This window comes from Lingula anatina, unplaced genomic scaffold (genome assembly GCF_051362555.1).
Source record: "Lingula anatina isolate TDL-2025a unplaced genomic scaffold, LinAna3.0 unanchor82, whole genome shotgun sequence".
NCBI lineage: Eukaryota > Metazoa > Brachiopoda > Lingulata > Lingulida > Lingulidae > Lingula > Lingula anatina.
Genome location: NW_028257603.1, coordinates 839671 through 863311, shown reverse-complemented (window position 1 = coordinate 863311; position 23641 = coordinate 839671). Strand labels below are relative to the sequence as shown.

The following is a 23641-nucleotide window of genomic DNA, read 5'->3' as shown; positions in this document are numbered from 1 at the left end:
TAATTTTTACTTCCGTTTATAACTTCCTCAATTTTAACTTCTGTGTTTATTTCAAAGAAAATGTTGCCACAAATCAAACTTGACATTTTTAAACCTCACATGGCAAGTCTCAAAAGGCAATCATCTTCCTTTTCAAAACTTCCCAAATTGCCTTTATGTAACAGACAATATACTCACGTATCACCTTAAAAAAGCCTGTCCAATCATAAAGTTCGGTGGATGAAGAGGGAATTCCCCACGGCTGTTGGCAAACAAAATAATTATACACGCACAGGTTCCCCAAGTTGACGGAGAGGATTTGTTACAGTTGTGTGAGAGCATAAGTTATTTGAATTACACACATTTTAATATAAAGAAGGATATAGAAAAAAAAGCTTTCTTATGAACTTGGGAGGAGGGGTGGAGAACACGTTTACACGTAACATATCTTTTATCAAAAATCACTTGCGGTGGGTGCAATCGCACTACCTCTCCTCCTGTCATCATTGGTCATTGATTTTGTTTGTTCTAAGGTTTCCTTGTCTTTTTTCTCACATTCTTCATTTTGATCAATGCGTTCTGGTTTCAGCAAATGTAAAAAAATGTTAATCTGCAAGATATTAGGGAGGCGTAGTGTTCTATACTCGTGTGATCGTGACTTGTGGTTGTGAACATAAACTAAGTTTATTAGATCTTAGACATAAAGGAGCGCAATGGAAACACGGTGTTGATTCTACACGCTAAACGCTTTTTATAAGTCTGTATAAACCTATTGAATTTTCTTTTAATAATGCCAACAACAATCTCTACAAAACCAGGAAGAAAAACATTGGATAAAAGACCCGGAGAAAGTACTATATTTAATTAACTGTTCGTGTATAAAGCAATCCTAGTCAAATTCACAACCAAAGCAGAAGAGTATCACGACATGTAAGCTTAGATAAATGTTTATGTAGCCCATAAATATATAAATGCCTATAAAAAGTTCGTCGACACAATTTGGCCCTATCTTAAGAGGAGAGTTTCATTGGGAATTATAGAATGTGCCTGCATGAGTGGCTGTATAGTAATTTTTTTCTGTATGTGAATCATTCAATCCTTACTCGCAAAAAGGGAGCCCAGAATACCGATAACTGAAATGTCCACGATGCCAGGAAAAGGTTACTTTATTCTGTATCTGTGGTGTTTGGTGAATTTCATTGTTAGTTGTGGAGGTTTCAAGGCTCAGAGATGCCCGGCGCCATGTCACTGTGATTTTACGTCCTGGTCACAGGGGATTCTCAACTGCTCTTACAGCCCAATCCGTGCCCTGCCCCTGGAGATAGCTATACCACTTAATACAACTGTATTGGATCTACGCTACACCGGTCTGTCTGAGATCCCACCGCACGCATTTAGCCAACTGGAGGGACTGAAAGCACTGTATGTCGGAGGGAACAACATAAAACACTTTCACGAGGATAGTTTTACAGGTTTATGGAATTTGGAACTCTTAGATTTGTCTCCACTTCATTGGGACATGAACTTCGATTATGAAGCATTCCCCACGAACTTGTTTCGTGATTTAATCTCGTTAGAAGTTCTGATGTTCGGAAGAATGAGCAGCAGTGCACAGATTCAACAAGGCTATTTAGACCAAACCTTAGCTCCCTTACACCAATTGCAACAAGTGACCTTTCCAAGTCTACCAGATGGATATAAACCATTTGGTCGCGGATACAACAATCTTACTTCACTGAAAACAGTCGTGTTTTATGGAGTTGGATCTGTAAGGAACATAAGAAAGCACACTTTTGCCATGCTGAAAAACTGTCCTATTGAACGACTGGCTTTCATTGATTGTGGACTGGACACCGTAGAATATGACACATTGTCTTCATTTCCACTTTTGAAAACATTGGACATAGAATATGCCAACTTTATGTCAGTCACAGAGGCCGAGAAGTTCATATGTGACCTGAACAATACGTCAATTGAAGTTCTTCACATGTACCACATATTCGGATGGCGAAATTGGAAACCAAATGTTCCACAGTGGATTGTGTCTGCTAATACTTTTCAGTGTTTGAAACGAACATCACTTAAGACATTGGAATTAATACGCAATAGAATAGAAGCGATTGACCTTCAAAATTTTAAGTTTCTGCCTCATTTAGAATATGTAGATTTGTCTGGCAACAACCTTTTATTTGGTTTGGAAAATGGAATACAGGAAATTGGTTTCGATAAAATATTTCATGATCTAATGATGAATACAAACCTAACACTTTTTAGAGTGGACAACAATATTTATCGCACGAGTTTGGTGACACCTCAAGATATTCTATCAAACTCTTTTAGGTATGGCCGTTCAAAGGTTCCTTTAGCACCAGCTAAATACTCGTATGTAAGCCCAACCCCCCAAACAATTCGAAGTGCCCCACATAATTTTCGGTTAGAGCTCCCAATTTTGAAAATAAACCTGCCTGAAAATTTAGAATACGTGTCTATAAGCTGGTGGGCCACAGACAGGAATGATTATTTACCATGTGATACTTTTAAGGGGTCCGTTTATTTCTTTCCAAACAAGCTCAGATATCTCAGAATAGAGGACGTGAATTTAAAAACTTTTTGTGCCTTACTTTATGGCTTAGATCGGCTAGAGTTTCTGGATTTATCTTATAATGGTGTTAACTTCCTTCCAAAACCATTTTTTGAAAATTTCATCTCACTGATTTACTTGTATCTGAAAGAAAACAATTTAGGTCCTTTGATTGCTGAAGGTGGTCTACATCCCATACAACTCCCACACTTAGAAATCCTCGATTTATCAGTAAACAAAATCAGCACAATACCAAAAGACTTTTATGAGTGCATGAATTGAGAGGAGTCGCCGCGGCTAGTTTGCTGTCAAATTTTGTTATCATACACAAAACAACAGAATCAAATAGATGTAGGTTGAAAATGTCATTTTATTGACATTTGCACTTTGATTAATGTTCAAAGTACGAATGAAAAATACTGAGAGTTAGATATAAATCTATGAATGACAATCATGCATGTTATATAATTTTCAAGCTTAAAGATATAATTTACATTTCAGCAAAGATGGAGGGAAAAAGGGCCCACACATGGCAATATGTTTTAGATAAATTTTATGTCCAAAATTCGGCCGAGGCTGAGAGCGAGCTGCGCAACCCCTACCCTTCAGGAAGGGGACGTAGGTTTCCTCAATGCTCTGACAGCCCACTAATCGAGTTGTCTCTCTTGGCCTTATAACTGCCATATGTGCCCTATGCTAAGGTTATGCCCTGTATGTTGACTTAAACAAAATGAGAACTGCTAACACATAGAGGCTTACCTATATGTCAAATGTTTCTAAACATAAATACCATACATATAATAATGATACATAGAATTAATAATTGTTTTGTAGTGTTAATTAATCAGGGAACATTAGGGAGGGACAGGGTTGGGTTTGAGAAACTTTATGAAATTCACTAAAAACTTTTCTCTCCTGAGCATGTACTACTAGGTTAAAATTTTCTAAGGAAGTGAGAGAGAGTGTTCTTTGTTCTTGGTGAAGCTGAACTCCTTATGATTCTGATTGGCTGATCATAATGAGACTAGGTTGTACTGTCCAATCAGGTTTTGCTATACTGGTATCTGACCAGTGTCACTTGGTAGTAATTAACTTAACAGCGTGAAATACAAAGCGAAGACATCCTGTCTGTAATTAGGGAAGAAACATCTGGAGCTTATCTTAGTCTCTGGGAGTTTCCCTGGGCATCTTACATCACATTAATACCCTCATCACACATAAATCCCTTTATTGTGACCAATAAATTATATTTATGAGTGCATGAATTGAGAGGAGTCGCCGCGGCTAGTTTGCTGTCAAATTTTGTTATCATACACAAAACAACAGAATCAAATAGATGTAGGTTGAAAATGTCATTTTATTGACATTTGCACTTTGATTAATGTTCAAAGTACGAATGAAAAATACTGAGAGTTAGATATAAATCTATGAATGACAATCATGCATGTTATATAATTTTCAAGCTTAAAGATATAATTTACATTTCAGCAAAGATGGAGGGAAAAAGGGCCAAAGATACAGACTGTCCGCAGTCTGTATCCCCCCATCCAAGGAGACTCCTCTGAATTCATGCTAATTCCTCATAGTGATATTTATACAAGGTTGCATTCTCTTACAATGATTGAATTACCTAATTTTCATACTTTCTGTTACTATTCTATATTTCCTGGGCTATATGCCATACACCATTATAAATATTAAATATTAAGAAATTTTCTTAACTAAGTTGATAAGTTGTCACCAAGCAGGCATTGCTGACCTTGGTGGAAGTTGTTCATTATCACTTTGCTTACCATCAGAACTCTACGTATCTAATATCCATATGGTCACTAGCATGTATTCATGACCTTGATAATCTCAATTATTGCTAATTAAATAGCTCTTTATGCCAAAATAAATTACAAGAAAGGTGCTTCACATTAAAACGTTAGCTACAGTAAACAATACATATAAAGTGGAAAGTGATACAGTTACAAATGATCCTGATAAATTGACTAATGCTAACCTGTTATAATTAAGTTTTCTATATAGTAAACATCTCATATAAAATGGAAGGTGATACAGTTACAAATGACCGTGATAGATCAACTAATGCTAACTTATAACAATTAAGTCTCTATACAAATATGGTAACTATCCAATGGCTGACATGTCACCCAAGCAGGCATTGCTGGCCTTGGGATCCAGTTTCCAGATCCAGTGTTAACAAGGACAAAATACTGAGTTCACAAAGTTCTAGAAAAGTATATAACCGTGATGGAACCAGGATTTGACCTTACTTGTTTTGGGGTTTTGTGAATTAAGTCTTTGGAGCAGTCTGCATAAGCCACCTTTTTGTTGTTGATGAGCAGTGTTATTAAGGAGCAGTCTCTGCTGACCTCCCTTTTGTTATTATTGACTTGGATTTTAAGAAAATGTCGAGATACGGATGTAACTTTTTAGTGCATTTGATTTCCATCTACCCATTTTTTGAATGACTATTTCTGGTGTACCCCTTGCGGCTGCTGATGTTGCTGCACCTATTCTAAAGCTGTGGCTTTTGTACACTTTGGAGTCAAGGCCATTAAAGGAAAGAATTGCTTGTAATTTTGTTGTGAAAAAGGAGCGTGGTACTGGGGATCTGTCTACAAATTGAAACAAGGGTCCTGAAGAGTGTTTGAAGACATCTAGATATGCTTTTAAAGTATGTACGGGGCATATGTCAATAGAGCTGGAACTTGGAATTTCAATATAAACCGGCTTGTTGTTGCTATGCTTAAAATGCACAATTTTTACACTCATGCTAGTTAACTTAGTGCTTGCATATTTAAACACTACATGTTGAACTTGAAGAATATTTTCCATCTTATTTGACCCTGTTACTGTAAATTCCCCTATTCTCAGAAAGGCATGGAATGCTAATAGGAACATGGCATTGCATAGAAGACGCTTGTTAAATGATGGGATCACTTTGTCACTACTTCTAACTATCTGATGCAATAATTCTAGAGTGATTGGTAATCTTGTATCTGGTGCTTTGCAAGTATTTTTTACCCCTTTCAGTAATTGTTTGACAAAGAATGAGTTGGTCGGATCTGGGAGATTATCCATCTTGTGCACAAAACTCAAGACTGATATATATGACACTATTGTCGCCGCCTGATATTTCTGTTGGAAAAGATGAGAAATGTAACCAGCTAAGATTTGTTGGTCGAGTGGATATTCTGCAGGCTTGGCGTATTTCTGCTTGTGGTAGGTATTGAAGTTAGTGAGCACTCTCCCGTACATTTTTCTTGTGTTTGGAGCAAGTGAAGCTTTTAACAACTGTTGGATGACATCAGAGTCAGAGTTTTGGGTATTGGGGTTGGTTGAGGGTCCAGCCATGGTGCCCATGAGAAAGCTTCCTGTAATTTAAATCGGGAAAGTTTATCTGCTATGATATTTGTATATCCGGGGATATGTTTGGCTTTGAAATGAATGTTATATTTTAATGTTGCCAGGACAAGTCTTCTTACTAAAATCATGATATGTTTATCTTTGCTTGAAGTCTTGTTTATGATATCCACTACTGATGCATTGTCACACATGAACAGTATTTTATGATTCGCTATTTTTTTGCCCCAAATTTCTATGCCTAGAATGATTGGGAATAGTTCTTTCCATGTGATATGCATATCTTCGAGGTCTCTTGGCCATTTATCCATAAACCATTGACTACCTAAGATGGCTGCGAAGCCCCCATTTTTTCCGGCTGCATCTGAGAAAAATTTTATACTTTCGGATGAGAGCCACTTTTCAAATAGGAAACAGGATTTGCCATTATGATGGTGTAGGAAACTTAACCATGCAGACATGTCTGCCCTAGCTTCTTTGTTCAACCTGATATAGTGATGGGGATGTTTAATTCCTCGCGTTAGATCAATGAGGCGGCGTAGGAATGCTCGTCCTGGTATTATTACTGAACAAGCAAAATTTAGAAAACCAATTAGGGATTGCATGTCCCTAAGTTTAACTTTTTTCTTTTTATTCATGGATTTAAGGAGCTGTACTGCTTTTGAGACCTTTTCTTGGGGAAGCTGAGCAGTTATTGTGTCAGAGTTTATTTCAATTCCATAAATAGTGATTACAGTAGTGGGTGTGACTGTTTTCTCGTTATTTATAGGGACTCCTATTTCCTAACATAACAACAAGAAGTTATTTAATGCAGTGTTACAACGATCATCATTTTGAGGTCCTATAAAAAAGAAATCATCTAGCAGATGTGAAATGCCTAACGTGTTGAACTTGTGTACCATTATCCATTGCAGAGCACAGCTGAAGGATTCGAATATTTTACATGAGGAGGAGCATCCCATTGGTAGACATTTATCATAGTAAAATTTTTCATTCCAGGAGAAGCCTAAGAATTTGTAATTTGATGGGTGTATTGGGATAAGCCTGAAAGCATCAGCTATATCTGCTTTGGACATTAATGCATGTTTGCCAAATTTAATAACCAAAGAAATCACATTTTCAATGTTTTCGTATTGGACGCGTGAAAATGTTTCCGGGATATAGGAGTTGATTGATTTTTCTTCTGGGTAGGACAAGTCATGTATCAGGCGGAATTTGTTAGCCTCCTTTTTTGGTATTAGACCTAATGGGGAAATCACTGAATTTTCTAAAGGTTCATTGAATGGACCCATAATGCGCCCTAACTGAATTTCCTTCTCAATTTTAGCTTTGGCTGCATTCATATTATTGGACAGAGATTTATGATTTTTTGCGTGATTTGGATTGACTGTTCCCTGAATCCCCAGTGCAAACCCCTTGTTAAAGCCCTCAATAAGGTACTTTTTATTTATTTCATCATAACCTTGTAGGTATCTTTCAAGAAGTTTTGCCTTTATTGGTGTTGGTAGTGCTTGCAGGGTTTTGTTTTGGGTTGTGATTATCTTTTCCTCTGCAGAACTTGAAAGGGTGCTGTTGTTGGCATTGGAAGCAAGCATGCCTGTATATGCAGTTGTTGTAGTGGCATACTCCTTCAGAATTGTACTTTCTGCAATATCCAAAGGGGGTCCTCGTGTTGTATTGGGAACGAAAGGGCTGGGGCTGTTTCCTAACTGGGCGGGAGAATGTTGTTGGGCCTACTTTATTAAATTTGATGGTTACCTGTCGCCATAGCTCATTATGTGCTATGGACCAGTCAAGAGGGGCCAAGGCTCTTAGCTTTCTAAAATTTTCATCATAAAATTTTGCAGCTGCAAATCCATATGTGTTGTCAATTTGTCTAATTGTACTTGCATACTTAGCTAAATTGGGGGTTTCGTTTGAAAATTTAGATGAATAAATAGCCAGAAAAATGTCAAAAGACTGGTTCCACTGGTTTATACTTCTTAGGAATTTTGTTTTTGGTTGTGAGGTGACATTACCGTCTCTGTCTGTGTAAAGGTTGAAAGTTGTGCTCTGCTCTGGGTATAAAAGCTGTGCAAATTCCACATATTCATTGTTAAAGATTTTTTGTCTGGTCTTTTCATCCACGTGAAAACCCAGAGGCATAGTTGTATACAGGTTTGGGTCAATCAGAAAGTTCGTACCTGCACTGGGTTGTTCATCCTGGGAAGAGCTTGGACCTGGCTGTGGTTCAAATGTGGGCGTTTCAGTAGGCGTGGGTGGAGTATTCTGTTGGGCAGCCATTAGTCTTTGAGCCACTTTATCGGCTAATTTATCATAGTCAATGGCTGCTTCTAAGTTTTGGATTGCCATTTCTTGTCTGCTGTTTGTTTTGGATGCACGAGCTGGTCTCCCACGAGGGGCCACTGGTGTTGCCCGGGCACTCACTCGACTCCTTCTTGTTGGTGGCATGTCTACTGGAATAAGTAAATTTATGCGCACAGCAAGCTTGTCCATGGGGTTATTTTGTGAAATGAATAGGAGATACACTAGAATACCTTAAGTACTATTTTACTGACAGTAAACATTACAGCTGCTGAATCATTATAAATTTAACTGAACCTAATTTAGCCTTCACATGTTTATATGCATTTCTAAACTCAAATTAGTATATGGTATATCCATATATATGCTTATATTGAGTCTGAAATGGACTCTATTAGCCTAATGAAAATGTAGCTGATTCTAACACTACTGAGATCTCACTTCCTACATCAAGCAAGTACTGGAAACGATCTCCACATGTTAGCATAGCCAACACTACTGAAGAACTCGCCCCATACAAACAATCCAATACTGGAGACGATCTCCACATGTTAGCATAGCCAACACTACTGAAGAACTCGCCCCATACAAACAATCCAATACTGGAGACGATCTCCACATGTTAGCATAGCCAACACTACTGAAGAACTCGCCCCATACAAACAATCCAATACTGGAGACGATCTCCACATGTTAGCATAGCCAACACTACTGAAGAACTCGCCCCATACAAACAATCCAATACTGGAGACGATCTCCACATGTTAGCATAGCCAACACTACTGAAGAACTCGCCCCATACCACATTCCAATACTGGAGACGATCTCCACATGTTAGCATAGCCAACACTACTGAAGAACTCGCCCCATACAAACAATTCAATACTGGAGACGATCTCCACATGTTAGCATAGCCAACACTACTGAAGAACTCGCCCCATACAAACAATCCAATACTGGAGACGATCTCCACATGTTAGCATAGCCAACACTACTGAAGAACTCGCCCCATACAAACAGTCAGATACTGTTGAATCTCCACATGTTAGCTTTACATTATTGAATTTAAATCAGAGATTAAGCACTGAGCAAAAACCAATTTATAATTTTGCAAAGAAACATAATTTTCATACAGCACTTTATATACTAAGTTTGCTAAACCAACACTATAAAAATGGAGACTATTGTCATTTATCCTATATAGGACTTCCCTTGTTAGCATATTAACTATTTCCAAGACATGTTTATATGTACTTACACCGGGATAATTTGATAGCTGATGCTACTTTCTCACTGAACAATGCCTGATTTGTGAAGTTAGTTCCAATTGTACTAGTTAAAATATGCAGTTAAGATGAACTGGCCTTCACTGTAAACTGTGTGTTTTAAATGTTAATTCTACTCTTGAGAGTGCAGTACTGAAACTAAAGTGCTTAACTAAACTTAGGTTCTGTTGGCTACTACAATTTTGCAAGGCCCTTTCCTATGGCACAGCGTACGCTCTTGGCATATTTTTGCATTCCTGAATAGTTCAAATGTACCCTATCTCTACTAAACATGCCCCGTGAATCTTTCCAGAAACCCCTGTGATGCCAAAAATATATGTTGGGGCAACTTTGTGCATATGCTTTGAGATGTAGATTTGTTTTAACTACCTTTTCATTGTAAGACCCTGTATCTACATAACGTGGCAGCAGTTGTCCAATGATGACTAACTTAACGCTTGGGAAACTGATCAAGTCCTCAGCAAATTTCAATACCTCCTGTGCAGTTCCTAAGGGATCTGCATATTTCTTAGCCAAATCGTTGCCTCCTACTTGAAGGTATACTACATCTGGGTTATAGCTAGCTAGCATATGCATTTCATTTCTAAGAGACTTAGGGCCCTTACTAATTACACCTCCCCCTATGCCATGACAGACAACTTGTACACTAGTCCCGTCAAAACCCAGATTAAAATAGTCTTCTTGCAGATTTTCTACAGTTTGCCCTAACCTACAAATGTATGAGTGACCCAGTGCTAAAACCTTGTGAACCATTCTGAATAATGTGAGACAAGTCAAGTTCTGTGTAAAGTGAATGCAAAATTCACTAAATACTGCAATAGCTTAAACTTTGATCTTAAATACTCAAACAGGTTCTAGAATTTAGGTACTCACCCTTGTTGTGAATTTGATTAACTGGTGATCGCCTCTTTATGATACACTTGCGTTTTGCTTGATATTCCTTGTGGTGCTGATAACTTCGAGAAACTTTGAGAAACTTTATGAAATTCACTAAAAACTTTTCTCTCCTGAGCATGTACTACTAGGTTAAAATTTTCTAAGGAAGTGAGAGAGAGTGTTCTTTGTTCTTGGTGAAGCTGAACTCCTTATGATTCTGATTGGCTGATCATAATGAGACTAGGTTGTACTGTCCAATCAGGTTTTGCTATACTGGTATCTGACCAGTGTCACTTGGTAGTAATTAACTTAACAGCGTGAAATACAAAGCGAAGACATCCTGTCTGTAATTAGGGAAGAAACATCTGGAGCTTATCTTAGTCTCTGGGAGTTTCCCTGGGCATCTTACATCACATTAATACCCTCATCACACATAAATCCCTTTATTGTGACCAATAAATTATATTTTTGGCTATCTTGTATCCTTAAAACGGCTGGACCTCAGCGACAATCGAATATCAACATTATCTTTTACCATGCCAAACTTACTTTCCATAGAATACATAGATATAAGCACTAATCAACTAACCGCCTTGGCAATATCGCAGTTAGACTACATTATGAAGATGAATGCCAGTAGTTTGGATGTAACTTTGAACATGAGCAACAATCCCATGGACTGCAACGTTTGCGACGGGATAGGATTCCTCCATTTGATTATCCATTCTAACATGACGACAATATTCTCCAATGACTCCACTTGCTACATGAATGGATCTAAAACAAGCTTAGAGAGCAGCCTGAGTAGACTTGAGAGGGAATGCGACAGTTCTACACATACGATCATTTCATCAAACCTGTGGCTTTCCTTGGGAGCATCTCTCGGTGTCATATCTGCTGCGGTCTGTGGTCTTATAGTAGCTTACTTTTACCGTTGGAATATCAAGTGAGTTAACTTGTGAGTGTATGTAGAAAAGTTTAATTTTTATATTGATTAAATATGTAGCAAAAATGCGCACAAAAATAATTTAACACAGGAAAACTGTTATTATATATAGTACTTAGGGTTCATTGTGCTCTCTTTGCAACATATACTAAGTATAGCGAAAGAATCTGGAAAATATAGTATTAAAATGAGTATAAATACTAATAATTAAAATCAAATACAGAGAAGGTCATCCTTTGAAAACTACTTATCAATTGCTAAAGGTGGTCTACACCCAATACAACTCCCACATTTGGAAATCCTCGATTTATCAGTGAACAAAATCAGCACAATACCAAAATACTTTTTTTTTTGGCTATCTTGTATCCTTAAAACCGCTGGACCTCATCGACAATCGAATATCAACATGACACTGAGAATAAAATCGGAGTCCAAGTGACTCCAAACTTGGAGTCCAGCAGTGGTGCCTAAAATAACTCCCAATTGGAGTCAAGTTGACTCCGAAGGAGAAATGCCACCCAACACCCCACAGGAGGGTCACAATTGACTACATTCACACATCCCTTCATCCCTTGATTTATCTCTACAAAAGAGTCACCATGACCCCATATTAAGGAATATTTGACTCCTTGATACATCATGAACAAAAACAGCTACAATAGCGACAAGTGGAGTGACAGCAAGTATCGTTCATTTCAGACTGTTGTCCCCGGACGGGTTCGAACCCGGCGTCCTCCCGCTCCAGAGGCAGACACCCTAACCACTAGGCCATGCGGTGAGAAGTGGATTACATGTAGCAATAACAAACAGTTCGTAAATCTGGTAATAAACAGCATGACATGTTTGTTGGATGTTGGATTAGGAAACCGTGTGACCATACTAGAGAGTAAACAAACTATTTCCTTCAAAATCGTAAACTTTGGGAGATATTTTAACTCATATCTAAAGATGAAAAAATAAACCAATGAGTGAGCATACCTCTCCACTGACATGCATTGGTGGGTCAAACCTACAACCTGGAAACAAAACCTGCTGACCTGTATACCAACATATCACATAAAGGGTGTGGCAACTGAAAGCCCGGGCCAGTAAAAATTAAGAAATTAAAAATTAAGAAACACACAGAAAACCACTTGTTCATGTATAGAACCAACTATGACCAATAAAGTAATGTTTATACTGACAAAGGATGCTGAAAACTGTTCTCTCCACGCCGTCTGCACACTGCCATCACAAGTAATGAAACGAAGCTTTCTGTCCAGCGAGCGAAAAGAGTCGGTGAAAAGGGTCAGCCAGACACTGGCCCCCGATAATTTGACTCTGATTTTAGAGTCAGATTGACTCCATGAGAGCCAGGGGGTGATTGACTCTGATAAGAGAGTGTAAAGCTCTGGTAGTGTGGTAATTTGACCCTTATATAGGAGTCAAATTAACTCCATGAGGGTCAAGGGGTGCTGGACTCTGACTAGAGAGTCAAATGACTCCAATTTTATTCTCAGTGTATCTTTTACCATGCCAAACTTTCTTTCCACAGAATACATAGATAGCCTTGTCGATATTGGAGTTGGACTGCATTAGAAATGTGAATCCCAGTAGTTTGGTTGGGTAAAAATGTGTTTCTGTCATTTAGTGCAACATTGCAGTAAAATATTTGTAATGATTACCGATTAAGTTTTTGATTTTTCTCCCTATCTTATAGATACCACTTCTTCCTTCTTCGCCGCCATTTTCGAAAGAGAGGTGTCATTACTGCAACACCTGGTCACGTGTACGCCTCCTATGACGACAACGATTATTACTGGGTAACGCACGTGCTGTTGCGTCATCTAGAAGACGAGGATCAACTTGATGTCATCATAGATCAAAGAAATTTCATTGGTGGCGCTTCCCTTTCTGAGGCCATCGTAGAGGCCGTGGAAAACAGCAGCAAAACAGTGCTTGTTCTGTCTGAGAGCTACGTTCTCAATCCTTGGTGTGAGTTTGAGTTTCAGATGTCTCTTGCTCGTGGTTATCAATCAGTAATCCCGGTTATGTTTCAACCTGTGCCATTTGATGCTATGACGAAATCGCTGCGAAAGTACATTAGAGCTAGAGGGTATATAAAGTGGACTGAGGACCCCGATGGACAACGTTTGTTCTGGAAACGCCTCTCCAACGCCATTTTTCATGAGAATAATATACTTGTGCAACCCGAGAAAGATGACACGACTGAACTCATGTAGCTGATTGGATTTGATTTTAAACTGTTGAGGGAATATAAAGTGGACTGAGAACCCAGACGGACTCTGTCTGTTCTGGAATCGTCTTTCCGACGCAATTTTTGATGTGAATAAACCACTTGAGCAAGCTGATGAAGACGAGATGACTGAAGTTATGTGGCTGAGGTTTTTGGTTTTTGAACTGTTTTGTAACATGCACTTATGGCTTACGTATTGTAGATTAGATCGAAAAACTGTGTGGATATTTGTAACAATTGTGTGACAATATAATTTATTTTGAGTAAATAAATTTTGATATGTAGATGCCATGAATAGATGCATATTTTGTGACGTCACTTTCTTTTCGCCTTTGCCGTCTCTTGTATCCAGTGTTCTGTATTAATACAGTATTCTTTATTACTACAATATGCACCTCGATTAACCTAAAGCGGCTCAGCAATGGGAGAGAGAGATTTGATATAAACATTTCTTACTTTAATTTTTTTATCTTTTATGAAAGAAATTATTATGTTTAAGACATTCTTCAACAAAGATTTTTTAAAATAAATATACTCGTATACATGTACATTCTAGGCTTGGAGCAAAAGAAGGAAAAAGCCGCCAAATCTACATAGCATATTTCTGCCCTTGAAACTTTGTCATGTATGCATTGGTGAACGAGGTTGTTAGAAAAATGTTAAGGATGTCAGGACAAATTGGGACTTGCTTTTTTTGGGGTACGGGCTCCCTGGTACCTCATGTCACTGTCGTTCTCTGCATCCAGATGGGAGAGGAGAGAAGGAAGTATTAAAAACAATCCGTGCATCGTCTTAAAAAACATAAAATTTCTCGAGAGATGCTACTTCCTTGCTAATTTGTATGTAGCAGAAATATATTTGGCGAAAAAAAAAAATAATCAGAGCGGGAGTAATTGAACTAACAAGTACAGGCTTTCACAAAACAAAATATTAGTGTTGAGCACAAAAATGCTGCACTTTATTTACTCGGGAGTAGATTGTACCTAAATAAGTCTAAAAAGCCTTACCTTCCTTGAAGGATCAAAACCCGTTCTACCGTAAATGACAACAAAGGCTTTCCAATCATTAAGAGCAGGGGTACATGAGGGAATCCCCCACAGCTGTGGGCGAACAATAATGTATACACGCATGGTAATCCAATAAGAAAGGTGTACCTGAGCAATCATACAGAAGCCCCTTCCACTGTTGCTGATGCCTTGTCACTGATAACACGATGATGACTAAGCACACCTCTAGAAGATTACTGAAAGCCTTAAAGAGATCTGATGGAAGGCTTCAACCTTTTTTCCAATGAAAGCTTGTCATATAGCACAGTGCTTTTATATAATCCTTCCTCCCGCACAATCCCCCCCCCCCTGGACGATTCCCTCCTCCCGAAGATATATATATATATATATATATATATATATATATATATATATATATATATATATATATATAAAGTAAAGAGTAGAAAGTTCAAATTTTTTTATCCATTTTCTGAATATTTCTTAGTGTGATGATGCAACTCGAGGAGAGATAATATTCATTTCACTAAACAAATTATTTTCGTGGAGAACAAGTACAGAAGATTTTAGGGAAAGAAGCATAGAACATTTTATTAAAAATCTGATCAAACTATATCATCAGGTAAAGGTGGGGTAAACGAACGATCTCACTCATCCAGGTAACCTTTTGATGAATTGTTTTACTTTTAATTGCTTTATTATCCCCCCCCCCCCCCTTGGTTGAGTAAGTCTTGAATCAAGGTGTATCTCTAGGTTAAGGTGGGGCAAACAGATCTCGATTATCCAGGTATCCCATTGATTATTTGTCACTTTGAATTGCTTGACCACTACCCACCTACCCACCACACTGAACCTATTCACAAAATAATAATATACTCGTGCAACCCGAGAAAGATGACATGACTGAACTCATGTAGCTGATTGGATTTGGTTTTATTGTGTTGAGTATTGCATATATTCCATTGTTGAATATTAAGGGTTGTTTTTTTCCCGATTCTGTTCTTAAATATATGAATTTCTGTTCGCATAATTCAAACATTACTGGGGTACGTAAAGTTTGAAAAGGGTGCAGAAATGTATATGTAATATATTTGTAAAAGATCTCTATAAAACACCACATGGTGAACAAAAAATGGGAACAACTAAAATGAGTGTTAGAATTTTAAGGCAACAAACTTACTTGTTAATGTTAAGGCAATATATAGAAATCTGGATTAAAGAGCTTACTTTTTGAATTTAAAATAATAATATAAGACATATTTTAAAACTAATAACTGCATATTTATTGGCTGTGAAATAGTTGGGCAATTTTGGATAGAAGTGAAACAATGGATTCATCAATCGACCCCAGTTAAACAGTATCCTATTTCGAGATTATTGTGAAAAGTTGTAAACTGTGTGAAAAATCTTTTGAATTATACCTTATATTTGTAACAATTGTGTGACAATATAATTTATTTTAAGGGAACAAATAATGATATGTAGATGCCATAAATAAATGCATATTTTGTGATGCCACTTTCTTTTTGCGTCTGAAGACTCTTGTATCCAGTCTTCTTTATTAATACAATATTCTTTATAAATAGAATATGTACGTCGATGAACTTAAAGCGGCTCAGCAATGCTCTTAAAGTATAAATAAAGCCTAAGAGAGATTTGATATAAACATTTCTCACTTGAATTTTTTATCTTTTATGAAAGAAATTATTATGTTAAAGACACTTCTTCAAGAAAGATTTTTTAAAATAAAATTACTCGTATACATGTACATTCTAGGCTTGGAGAAAAGAAGAAAAAAGCCGTCAAAACTACATGGCATATTTCTGCCCTTGAAACTTTGTTCAGATATGTATTAATTGGTGCACGAGGTTGTTAGAAAAATTTGAAGGATGTCAGGACAAATTGGGAATTTTTTAGGGTAGGGGCTTCCTGGTACCTCATGTCACTGTCGTTTCCTGCTTCCAGATGGGAGAGGAGAGAAGGAAGTGTTAAAAACAATCCATGCATTGTCTTAAAAACATAAAATTTCTCGAAAGATTCTTCTTTCTCTTTCGTTTTTTAAAATTATTTATAAGCAACAAGTATGTTTATTTGTATGTAGCAGAAATATGTTGGGCGAAAAAAAATTGAGTAGCGGGAGTAATTGAACTAACAAGTACAGGCTTTCACAGGACAAAACATTAGTGCTGAGTACAAAAATGCTGCAATTTACTCAAAAGTAAATTGTACCTAAATAGGGCCTAAGTTAAATAAGCCTGACCTTCATCGAAGTATCAAAACCCGTTCTACCGTACATGACAACAAAGGCTATCCAATCATAAAGAAGAGGGGTACATGAGGGAATCCCCCACAGCTGTGGGCGAACAATAATGTGTACACGCATGGATTCTCAAGGTCGTAATCAAAATAATAAAAAAAAAGCGCATAAGACATCTACGCCCGACAGTTTGTGCCGTTTGTGTGTAACATGATAAGCAATTTGATGTTAGTCATACAGAGGCGTGTATAGTCCATTTGTATAATACGTCACCCTTCCACTGTTGCTGATGCCTTGTCACTGATAACATGATAATGACTAAGCACACCTCTAGAAGTTTACTGAAAACCTCAAAGAGATCTGATGGAAGACTTCAAGTTTTTTTTCCAGGGAAAGCTTGTCATATAGCACAGTGCTTTTATATAATCCCGCCCCCCCCCCCCACTCCCGAACAATCCCCTCCCCCCGGACGATTCCCTCCGAAAATAAATATTTATATACAAATATATATAAATAATATATATTTATATACAAATATATAAAAATATAAAGTGAAAAGGAATTTCTTATAAAATAATGTTTCATGATGAAGACGCATGCGCATTATCACATTAAAATATTAATAAAAAGGGATGGAATGTTTTAAACTTTATAGTTTTTACAGTACTTTATATTTGTATACGAATATATATTTCTTGGGGGGGGGGGGACTTTCCTGGGGGCGGGGGGATTGTCCTAGAATCGTCATAGATATACGATTGAAAAAAATTAATATTTAAAAATATGTTCAAAATAGTTAATATCGTTTGATCTAATATATATTTTATTTTCATTTTACTACTACGTATATGAAACTTTTGAAATTTGAAAATAAAGATAGATAAAATGTCAGATATGATATGCAAAGCGTATTACTGATACGAAAAATCTACTCATTAACATCCCGTATGTTTGCAACTGAACTTGTAAAGCACCCCGCACACGGTAAGCAATTGGCGCGCGCCACTTGCGCTGAGCCAGATGCTCGCGCTCCTCAGCTCCCCGCAAACCCTGCGCTCTTTGCTCAGCAGAGGTGCCTCCTGGCCTGCCCCTAGAGGACGCACTGTGGACTGTTTTGAAATGATGTGATATTTTCTTACAATACCCAAATAAATTTTAATTTCTTTTGAAGTCAGTAATTTTTACTTCCGTTTATAACTTCCTCAATTTTAACTTCTGTGTTTATTTCAAAGAAAATGTTGCCACAGATCAAACTTGACATTTTTAAACCTCACATGGCAAGCCTCAAAAGGCAATCATCTTCCTTTTCAAAACTTCCCAAATTGCCTTTATGTAACAGACAATATACTCACGTATCACCTTAAAAAAGCCTGTCCAATCATAAAGTTCGGTGGATGAAGAGGGAATTCCCCACGGCTGTTGGCAAACAAAATAATAATACACGCACAGGTTCCCCAAGTTGACGGAGAGGATTTGTTACAGTTGTGTGAGAGCATACGTTATTTGAATTACACACATTTTAATATAAAGAAGGATATAGAAAAAAAAGCTTTCTTATGAACTTGGGGGGAGGGGTGGAGAACACGTTTACACGTAACATATCTTTTATCAAAAATCACTTGCGGTGGGTGCAATCGCACTACCTCTCCTCCTGTCATCATTGGTCATTGATTTTGTTTGTTCTAAGATTTCCTTGTCTTTGTTCTCACATTCCTCATTTTGATCAATGTGTTCTGGTTTCAGCAAATGTTAAAAAATGTTATTCTGCAAGATATTAGGGAGGCGTAGTGTTCTATACTCGTGGGATCTTGACTTGTGATTGTGAACATAAAGGAGTGCAATGGAAACACGTTGTTGATTCTACACGCTAAACGCTTTTTATAAATCTGTATAAACCTACTGGATTTTCTTTTAATAATGTCAACAACAATCTCTACAAAACCAGGAAGAAAAACATTGGATAAAAGACCCGGAGAAAGTACTATATTTAATTAACTGTTCGTGTATAAACAAATCCTAGTCAAATTCACAACCAAAGCAGAAGAGTATCACGACATGTAAGCTTAGATAAATGTTTATGTAGCCCATAAATATATAAATGCCTATAAAAAGTTCGTCGACACAATTTGGCCCTATCTTAAAAGGAGAGTTTCATTGGGAATTATAGAATGTGCCTGCATGAGTGGCTGTATAGTAATTTTTTTTTTGTATGTGAATCATTCAATCCTTACTCGCAAAAAGGAAGCCCAGAATACCGATAACTGAAATGTCCACGATGCCAGGAAAAGGTTACTTTATTCTGTATCTGTGGTGTTTGGTAAATTTCATTGTTAGTTGTGGAGGTTTCAAGGCTCAGAGATGCCCGGCGCCATGTCACTGTGATTTTACGTCCTGGTCACATTGGATTCTCAACTGCTCTTACAGTCCAATCCGTGCCCTGCCCCTGGATATACCTATGCCACGTAATACAACTGTATTGGATCTACGGTATACCGGTCTGTCTGAGATCCCACCACACGCATTTAGCCAACTGGAGGGACTGAAAGCACTTTATGTCGGAGGGAACAACATAAAACACTTTCACGAGGATAGTTTTACAGGTTTATGGAATTTGGAACTCTTAGATTTGTCTCCACTTCATTGGGACATGAACTTCGATTATGAAGCATTCCCCACGAACTTGTTTCGTGATTTAATCTTGTTAGAAGTTCTGATGTTCGGAAGAATGAGCAGCAGTGCACAGATTCAACAAGGCTATTTAGACCAAACCTTAGCTCCCTTACACCAATTGCAACAGGTGACCTTTCCAAGTCTACCGGATGGAAATCCACCATTTGGTCGCGGATACAACAATCTTACTTCACTGAAAACAGTGGTGTTTCATGGAGTTGGATCTGTAACGAACATAAGAAAGCACACTTTTGCCATGTTGAAAAACTGTCCTATCGAACGATTAGCTTTCATTAGCTGTGGACTGGACACCGTAGAATATGGCACATTGTCTTCATTTCCACATCTGAAAGTATTGGACATAGAATATGCCAACTTTGTGTCAGTCACAGAGGCCGAGAAGATTATATGTGACCTGAACAATACCTCAATAGAAGTTCTTCACATGTACGACATATTCGGATGGCGAAATGGGGAACCAAATGTTCCACAGTGGATTGTGTTTGCTGATACTTTTCAGTGTTTGAAACAAACATCACTTAAGACATTGGAATTAATGCGCAATAGAATAGAAGCGATTGACCTTCAAAAATTTAAGTTTCTGCCTCATTTAGAATATGTAGATTTGTCTGGCAACAACCTTTTATTTACTTTGGAAAATGGAAAACAGGACTTTGGTTTCGATAAAACATTTCGTGATCTGATGTTAAATACAAACCTAACACTTTTTAGAGTGGACAACAATGTTTATGGCAGGAGAATGGTGACACCTCAAGATATTCCATCAAACTCTTTTTGGTATGGCCGTCCAAAGCTTCCTTTAGAACCAGCTAAATACTCGTATGTAAGCCCAACCCCCCAAACAACTCGAAGTGCCCCACATAATTTTCGGTTAGAGCTCCCAATTTTGAAAATAAACCTGCCTGAAAATTTAGAATACGTGTCTATAAGCTGGTGGGCCACAGATAGAAATAATATCTTACCATGTGATACTTTTAAGGGGTCCGTTTTTTTGTTTCCAAACAAGCTCAGATATCTCAGAATAGAGGACATGAATTTAAAAACTTTTTGTGCCTTACTTTATGGATTAGATCGGCTAGAGTTTCTGGATTTATCTTATAATGGTGTTAACTTCCTTCCAAAAACATTTTTTGATAATTTAACCTCACTGATATACTTGTATATGAAAGAAAACAATTTAGGACCTTTGATAGCTGAAGGTGGTCTTAATCCATTACAACTCCCTCATTTAGAAATCCTCGATTTATCAGTGAACAAAATCAGCACAATACCAAAAGACTTTTTTGGCTATCTTGTATCCTTAAAACGGCTGGACATCAGTGACAATCGAATATCAACATTATCTTTTACTATTACAAACTTACTTTCCATAGAATACATAGATATAAGCACTAACCAACTAACTGCCTTGTCGATATCACAGTTGGATTACATTTTGAAGATAAATGATAGTAGTTTGGATGTAACTTTGAACATGAGCAACAATCCCATGGACTGCAACGTTTGCGACGGGATAGGATTCCTCCATTTGATTATCCATTCCAACATGACGACAATATTCTCCAACGACTCCACTTGCTACGTGAATGGATCTAAAACAAGCTTAGAGAGCAGCCTGAGTAGACTTGATAGGGAATGCGACAGTTCTCCACATACGATCATTTCATCAAACCAGTGGCTTTCCTTGGTAGCATCTCTTGGTGTCATATTTGCTGTTGCCTGTGGATTTATAGTAGCTTACATTTACCGTTGGAATATCAAGTGAGTTAACTTGTGAGTGTATGTAGACAAGTTCAATTTTTATATTGATTAAATATGTATCAAAATGCGCATAAAAATAATTTAACACAGGAAAACTATTATATATAGTCCTAAGGGTTCATTGTGCTCTCTTTGCAACATATACTAAATATAGTGATAGAATCTAGAAAATATAGTATTAAAATGAATATTAATACTAATAGTTAAAATCAAATACAGTGTAGGTTATCCTTTGAAAACTAATTATCAATTGCTAAAGGTGGTCTACATCCAATACAACTCCCACACTTAGAAATCCTCGATTTATCAGTGAACAAAATCGACATAATACCAAAAGACTTTCGTGGCTATCTTGTATTGTTGAAACGAATGCACCTCAGCGACAATGAAATATTTACATTATCTTTTACCATGACTAACTTTCTTTTCATAGAATACATAGATATAAGCACTAACCAACTGAATTGTCGCTATTGGAGTTGGACTACATTAGGAAAGTGAATCCCAATAGTTTGAATGGGTATTAAAGTGTTTCTATGTCATTTAGTGCGACATTTCAGTAAAATATTTGTAATGATTACCGATCACGTTTTTGTTTTTCTCCCAATTTTATAGATACCACTTCTTCCTTCTTCGCCGCCATTTTCGAAAGAGAGGTGTCATTGCTGCACCACCTGGTCACGTGTACGCCTCCTATGACGACAACGATTATTACTGGGTAACGCACGTGCTGTTGCATCATCTAGAAGACGTGGATCAACTTGATGTTATCATAGATCAAAGAAATTTCATTGGTGGCGCTTCCCTTTTCGAGGCCATCGTAGAGGCCGTGGAAAACAGCAGAAAAACAGTGCTTGTTCTGTCTGAGAGCTACGTGCTCAATCCTTGGTGTGAGTTTGAGTTTCAGATGTCTCTTGCTCGTGGTTATCAATCAGTAATCCCGGTTATGTTTCAACCTGTGCCATTTGATGCTATGACGAAATCGCTGCGAAAGTACATTAGAGCTAGAGGGTATATAAAGTGGACTGAGGACCCCGATGGACAACGTTTGTTCTGGAAACGCCTCTCCAACGCCATCTTTGATGAGAATAATATACTTGTGCAACCCGAGAAAGATGACACGACTGAACTCATGTAGCTGATTGGATTTGATTTTAAACTGTTGAGGGTATATAAAGTGGACTGAGAACCCAGACGGACACTGTCTGTTCTGCAATCGTCTTTCCGACGCAATTTTTGATGTGAATAAACCACTTGAGCAAGCTGATGAAGACGAGATGACTGAAGTTATGTGGCTGAGGTTTTTGGTTTTTGAACTGTTTTGTAACATGCACTTATGGCTTACGTATTGTAGATCAGATCGAAAAAACTGTGTGGATATTTGTAACAATTGTGTGACAATATAAATTATTTTGAGTAAATAAATTTTGATATGTAGATGCCATAAATAGATGCATATTTTGTAACGTCACTTTCTTTTCGCCTTTGCCGACTCTTGTATCCAGTGTTCTGTATTAATACAGTATTCTTTATTAGTACAATATGCACCTCGATTAACCTAAAGCGGCTCAGCAATGGGAGAGAGAGATTTGATATAAACATTTCTCACTTTAATTTTTTTTTTTTTTTTTTTACGAAAGAAATTATTATGTTTAAGACACTTCTTCAACAAAGATTTTTTAAAATAAAATACTCGTATACATGTATATTCTAGGCTTGGAGCAAAAGAAGAAAAAAGCCGCCAAAACTACATAGCATATTTCTGCCCTTGAAACTTTGTCATGTATGTATTGGTGCACGAGGTTGTTAGAAAAATGTTAAAGATGTCAGGACAAATTGGGAATTGCTTTTTTGGGGTAGGGGCTTCCTGGTACCTCATGTCACTGTCGTTCCCTGCATCCAGATGGGAGAGGAGAGAAGGAAGTGTTAAAACAATCCGTGCATCGTCTTAAAAAAACATAAAGTTTCTCGAGAGATGCTACTTCCTTGCTTATTTGTATGTAGCAGAAATATATTGGGCGAAAAAATTAAGTAGAGCGGGAGTAATTGAACTAACAAGTACAGGCTTTCACAAAACAAAATATTAGTGTTGAGTACAAAAATGCTGCACTTAATTTACTCGTGAGTAGATTGTACCTAAATAATTTAAACAAGGCAGCAAAGCTGTCAAATGTACAGACAAAAAACAGAAAATAAAGATGCAAAAAAGGTCATTTTGTTAATTTTGATGCAATAATAAATAATGCTTATAATAGCACTATCAGTCAACACTGAATTTTATAATCTTGCACAACAGGTAAAATGGTCAATAACATGAGCGGAACCAGAGATATTCTCTGACAGTA

The 23641-nt window shown here is 37.3% G+C and overlaps 4 protein-coding genes across 5 annotated transcripts; 3 read left to right on the top strand and 1 right to left on the bottom strand.

Annotated features, from left to right (window-relative positions):
* The first annotated feature begins 811 nt into the window (after nucleotides 1–811).
* Nucleotides 812–3011, top strand: LOC147759139 (toll-like receptor 3). Its single transcript, XM_086998439.1, has one exon. It carries the CDS (start codon nucleotides 1118–1120, stop codon nucleotides 2840–2842), a length of 1725 nt encoding a protein of 574 aa, XP_086854565.1. The 5' UTR covers nucleotides 812–1117; the 3' UTR covers nucleotides 2843–3011.
* Nucleotides 2913–10565, bottom strand: LOC106180492 (uncharacterized). Of its 2 annotated transcripts, none has more exons than XM_086998440.1 (3): nucleotides 10396–10565; nucleotides 8116–8388; nucleotides 2913–5943 (listed from the first exon to the last, which is right to left on the bottom strand). In XM_086998440.1, the coding sequence occupies exons 1-3, from the start codon at nucleotides 10535–10537 to the stop codon at nucleotides 4967–4969; spliced, it is 1392 nt and encodes a 463-aa protein (XP_086854566.1). In that variant the 5' UTR covers nucleotides 10538–10565; the 3' UTR covers nucleotides 2913–4966. The 2 variants fall into 2 exon arrangements, with proteins under 2 accessions (XP_086854566.1, XP_086854567.1); XM_086998441.1 differs by having other exon boundaries at nucleotides 8116–8385.
* Nucleotides 10566–10865: 300 nt separating this feature from the next.
* Nucleotides 10866–14028, top strand: LOC106170654 (toll-like receptor 4; the record flags this gene model as incomplete). Its single annotated transcript, XM_086998558.1, has 2 exons — nucleotides 10866–11344; nucleotides 13044–14028. Coding segments are annotated over 2 exons (1002 nt in total), but the record flags the coding sequence as incomplete, so codon positions are not given.
* A 4916-nt stretch (nucleotides 14029–18944) lies between these two features.
* Nucleotides 18945–22746, top strand: LOC106170086 (toll-like receptor 4). Its single transcript, XM_086998462.1, has 2 exons — nucleotides 18945–21296; nucleotides 21912–22746. Exons 1-2 carry the CDS (start codon nucleotides 19111–19113, stop codon nucleotides 22432–22434), a joined length of 2709 nt encoding a protein of 902 aa, XP_086854588.1. The 5' UTR covers nucleotides 18945–19110; the 3' UTR covers nucleotides 22435–22746.
* Nucleotides 22747–23641: the final 895 nt, after the last annotated feature.

What these genes read in the sequence shown, in the direction of transcription:
- LOC106180492 (XM_086998440.1), bottom strand. Translation starts at nt 10,537, where the DNA reads ATGCTCAGGAGAGAAAAGTTTTTAGTGAATTTCATAAAGTTTCTCAAA. An exon ending in TAATCAAATTCACAACAAGG is followed by an intron (nt 8,389 to 10,395) that starts GTGAGTACCTAA and finishes TACTTATTCCAG; the next exon opens with TAGACATGCCACCAACAAGA. An exon ending in GGATGAACAACCCAGTGCAG is followed by an intron (nt 5,944 to 8,115) that starts GTACGAACTTTC and finishes TTTAAATTACAG; the next exon opens with GAAGCTTTCTCATGGGCACC.
- LOC147759139 (XM_086998439.1), top strand. Translation starts at nt 1,118, where the DNA reads ATGTCCACGATGCCAGGAAAAGGTTACTTTATTCTGTATCTGTGGTGT.
- LOC106170086 (XM_086998462.1), top strand. Translation starts at nt 19,111, where the DNA reads ATGTCCACGATGCCAGGAAAAGGTTACTTTATTCTGTATCTGTGGTGT. An exon ending in ATTTACCGTTGGAATATCAA is followed by an intron (nt 21,297 to 21,911) that starts GTGAGTTAACTT and finishes CCAATTTTATAG; the next exon opens with ATACCACTTCTTCCTTCTTC.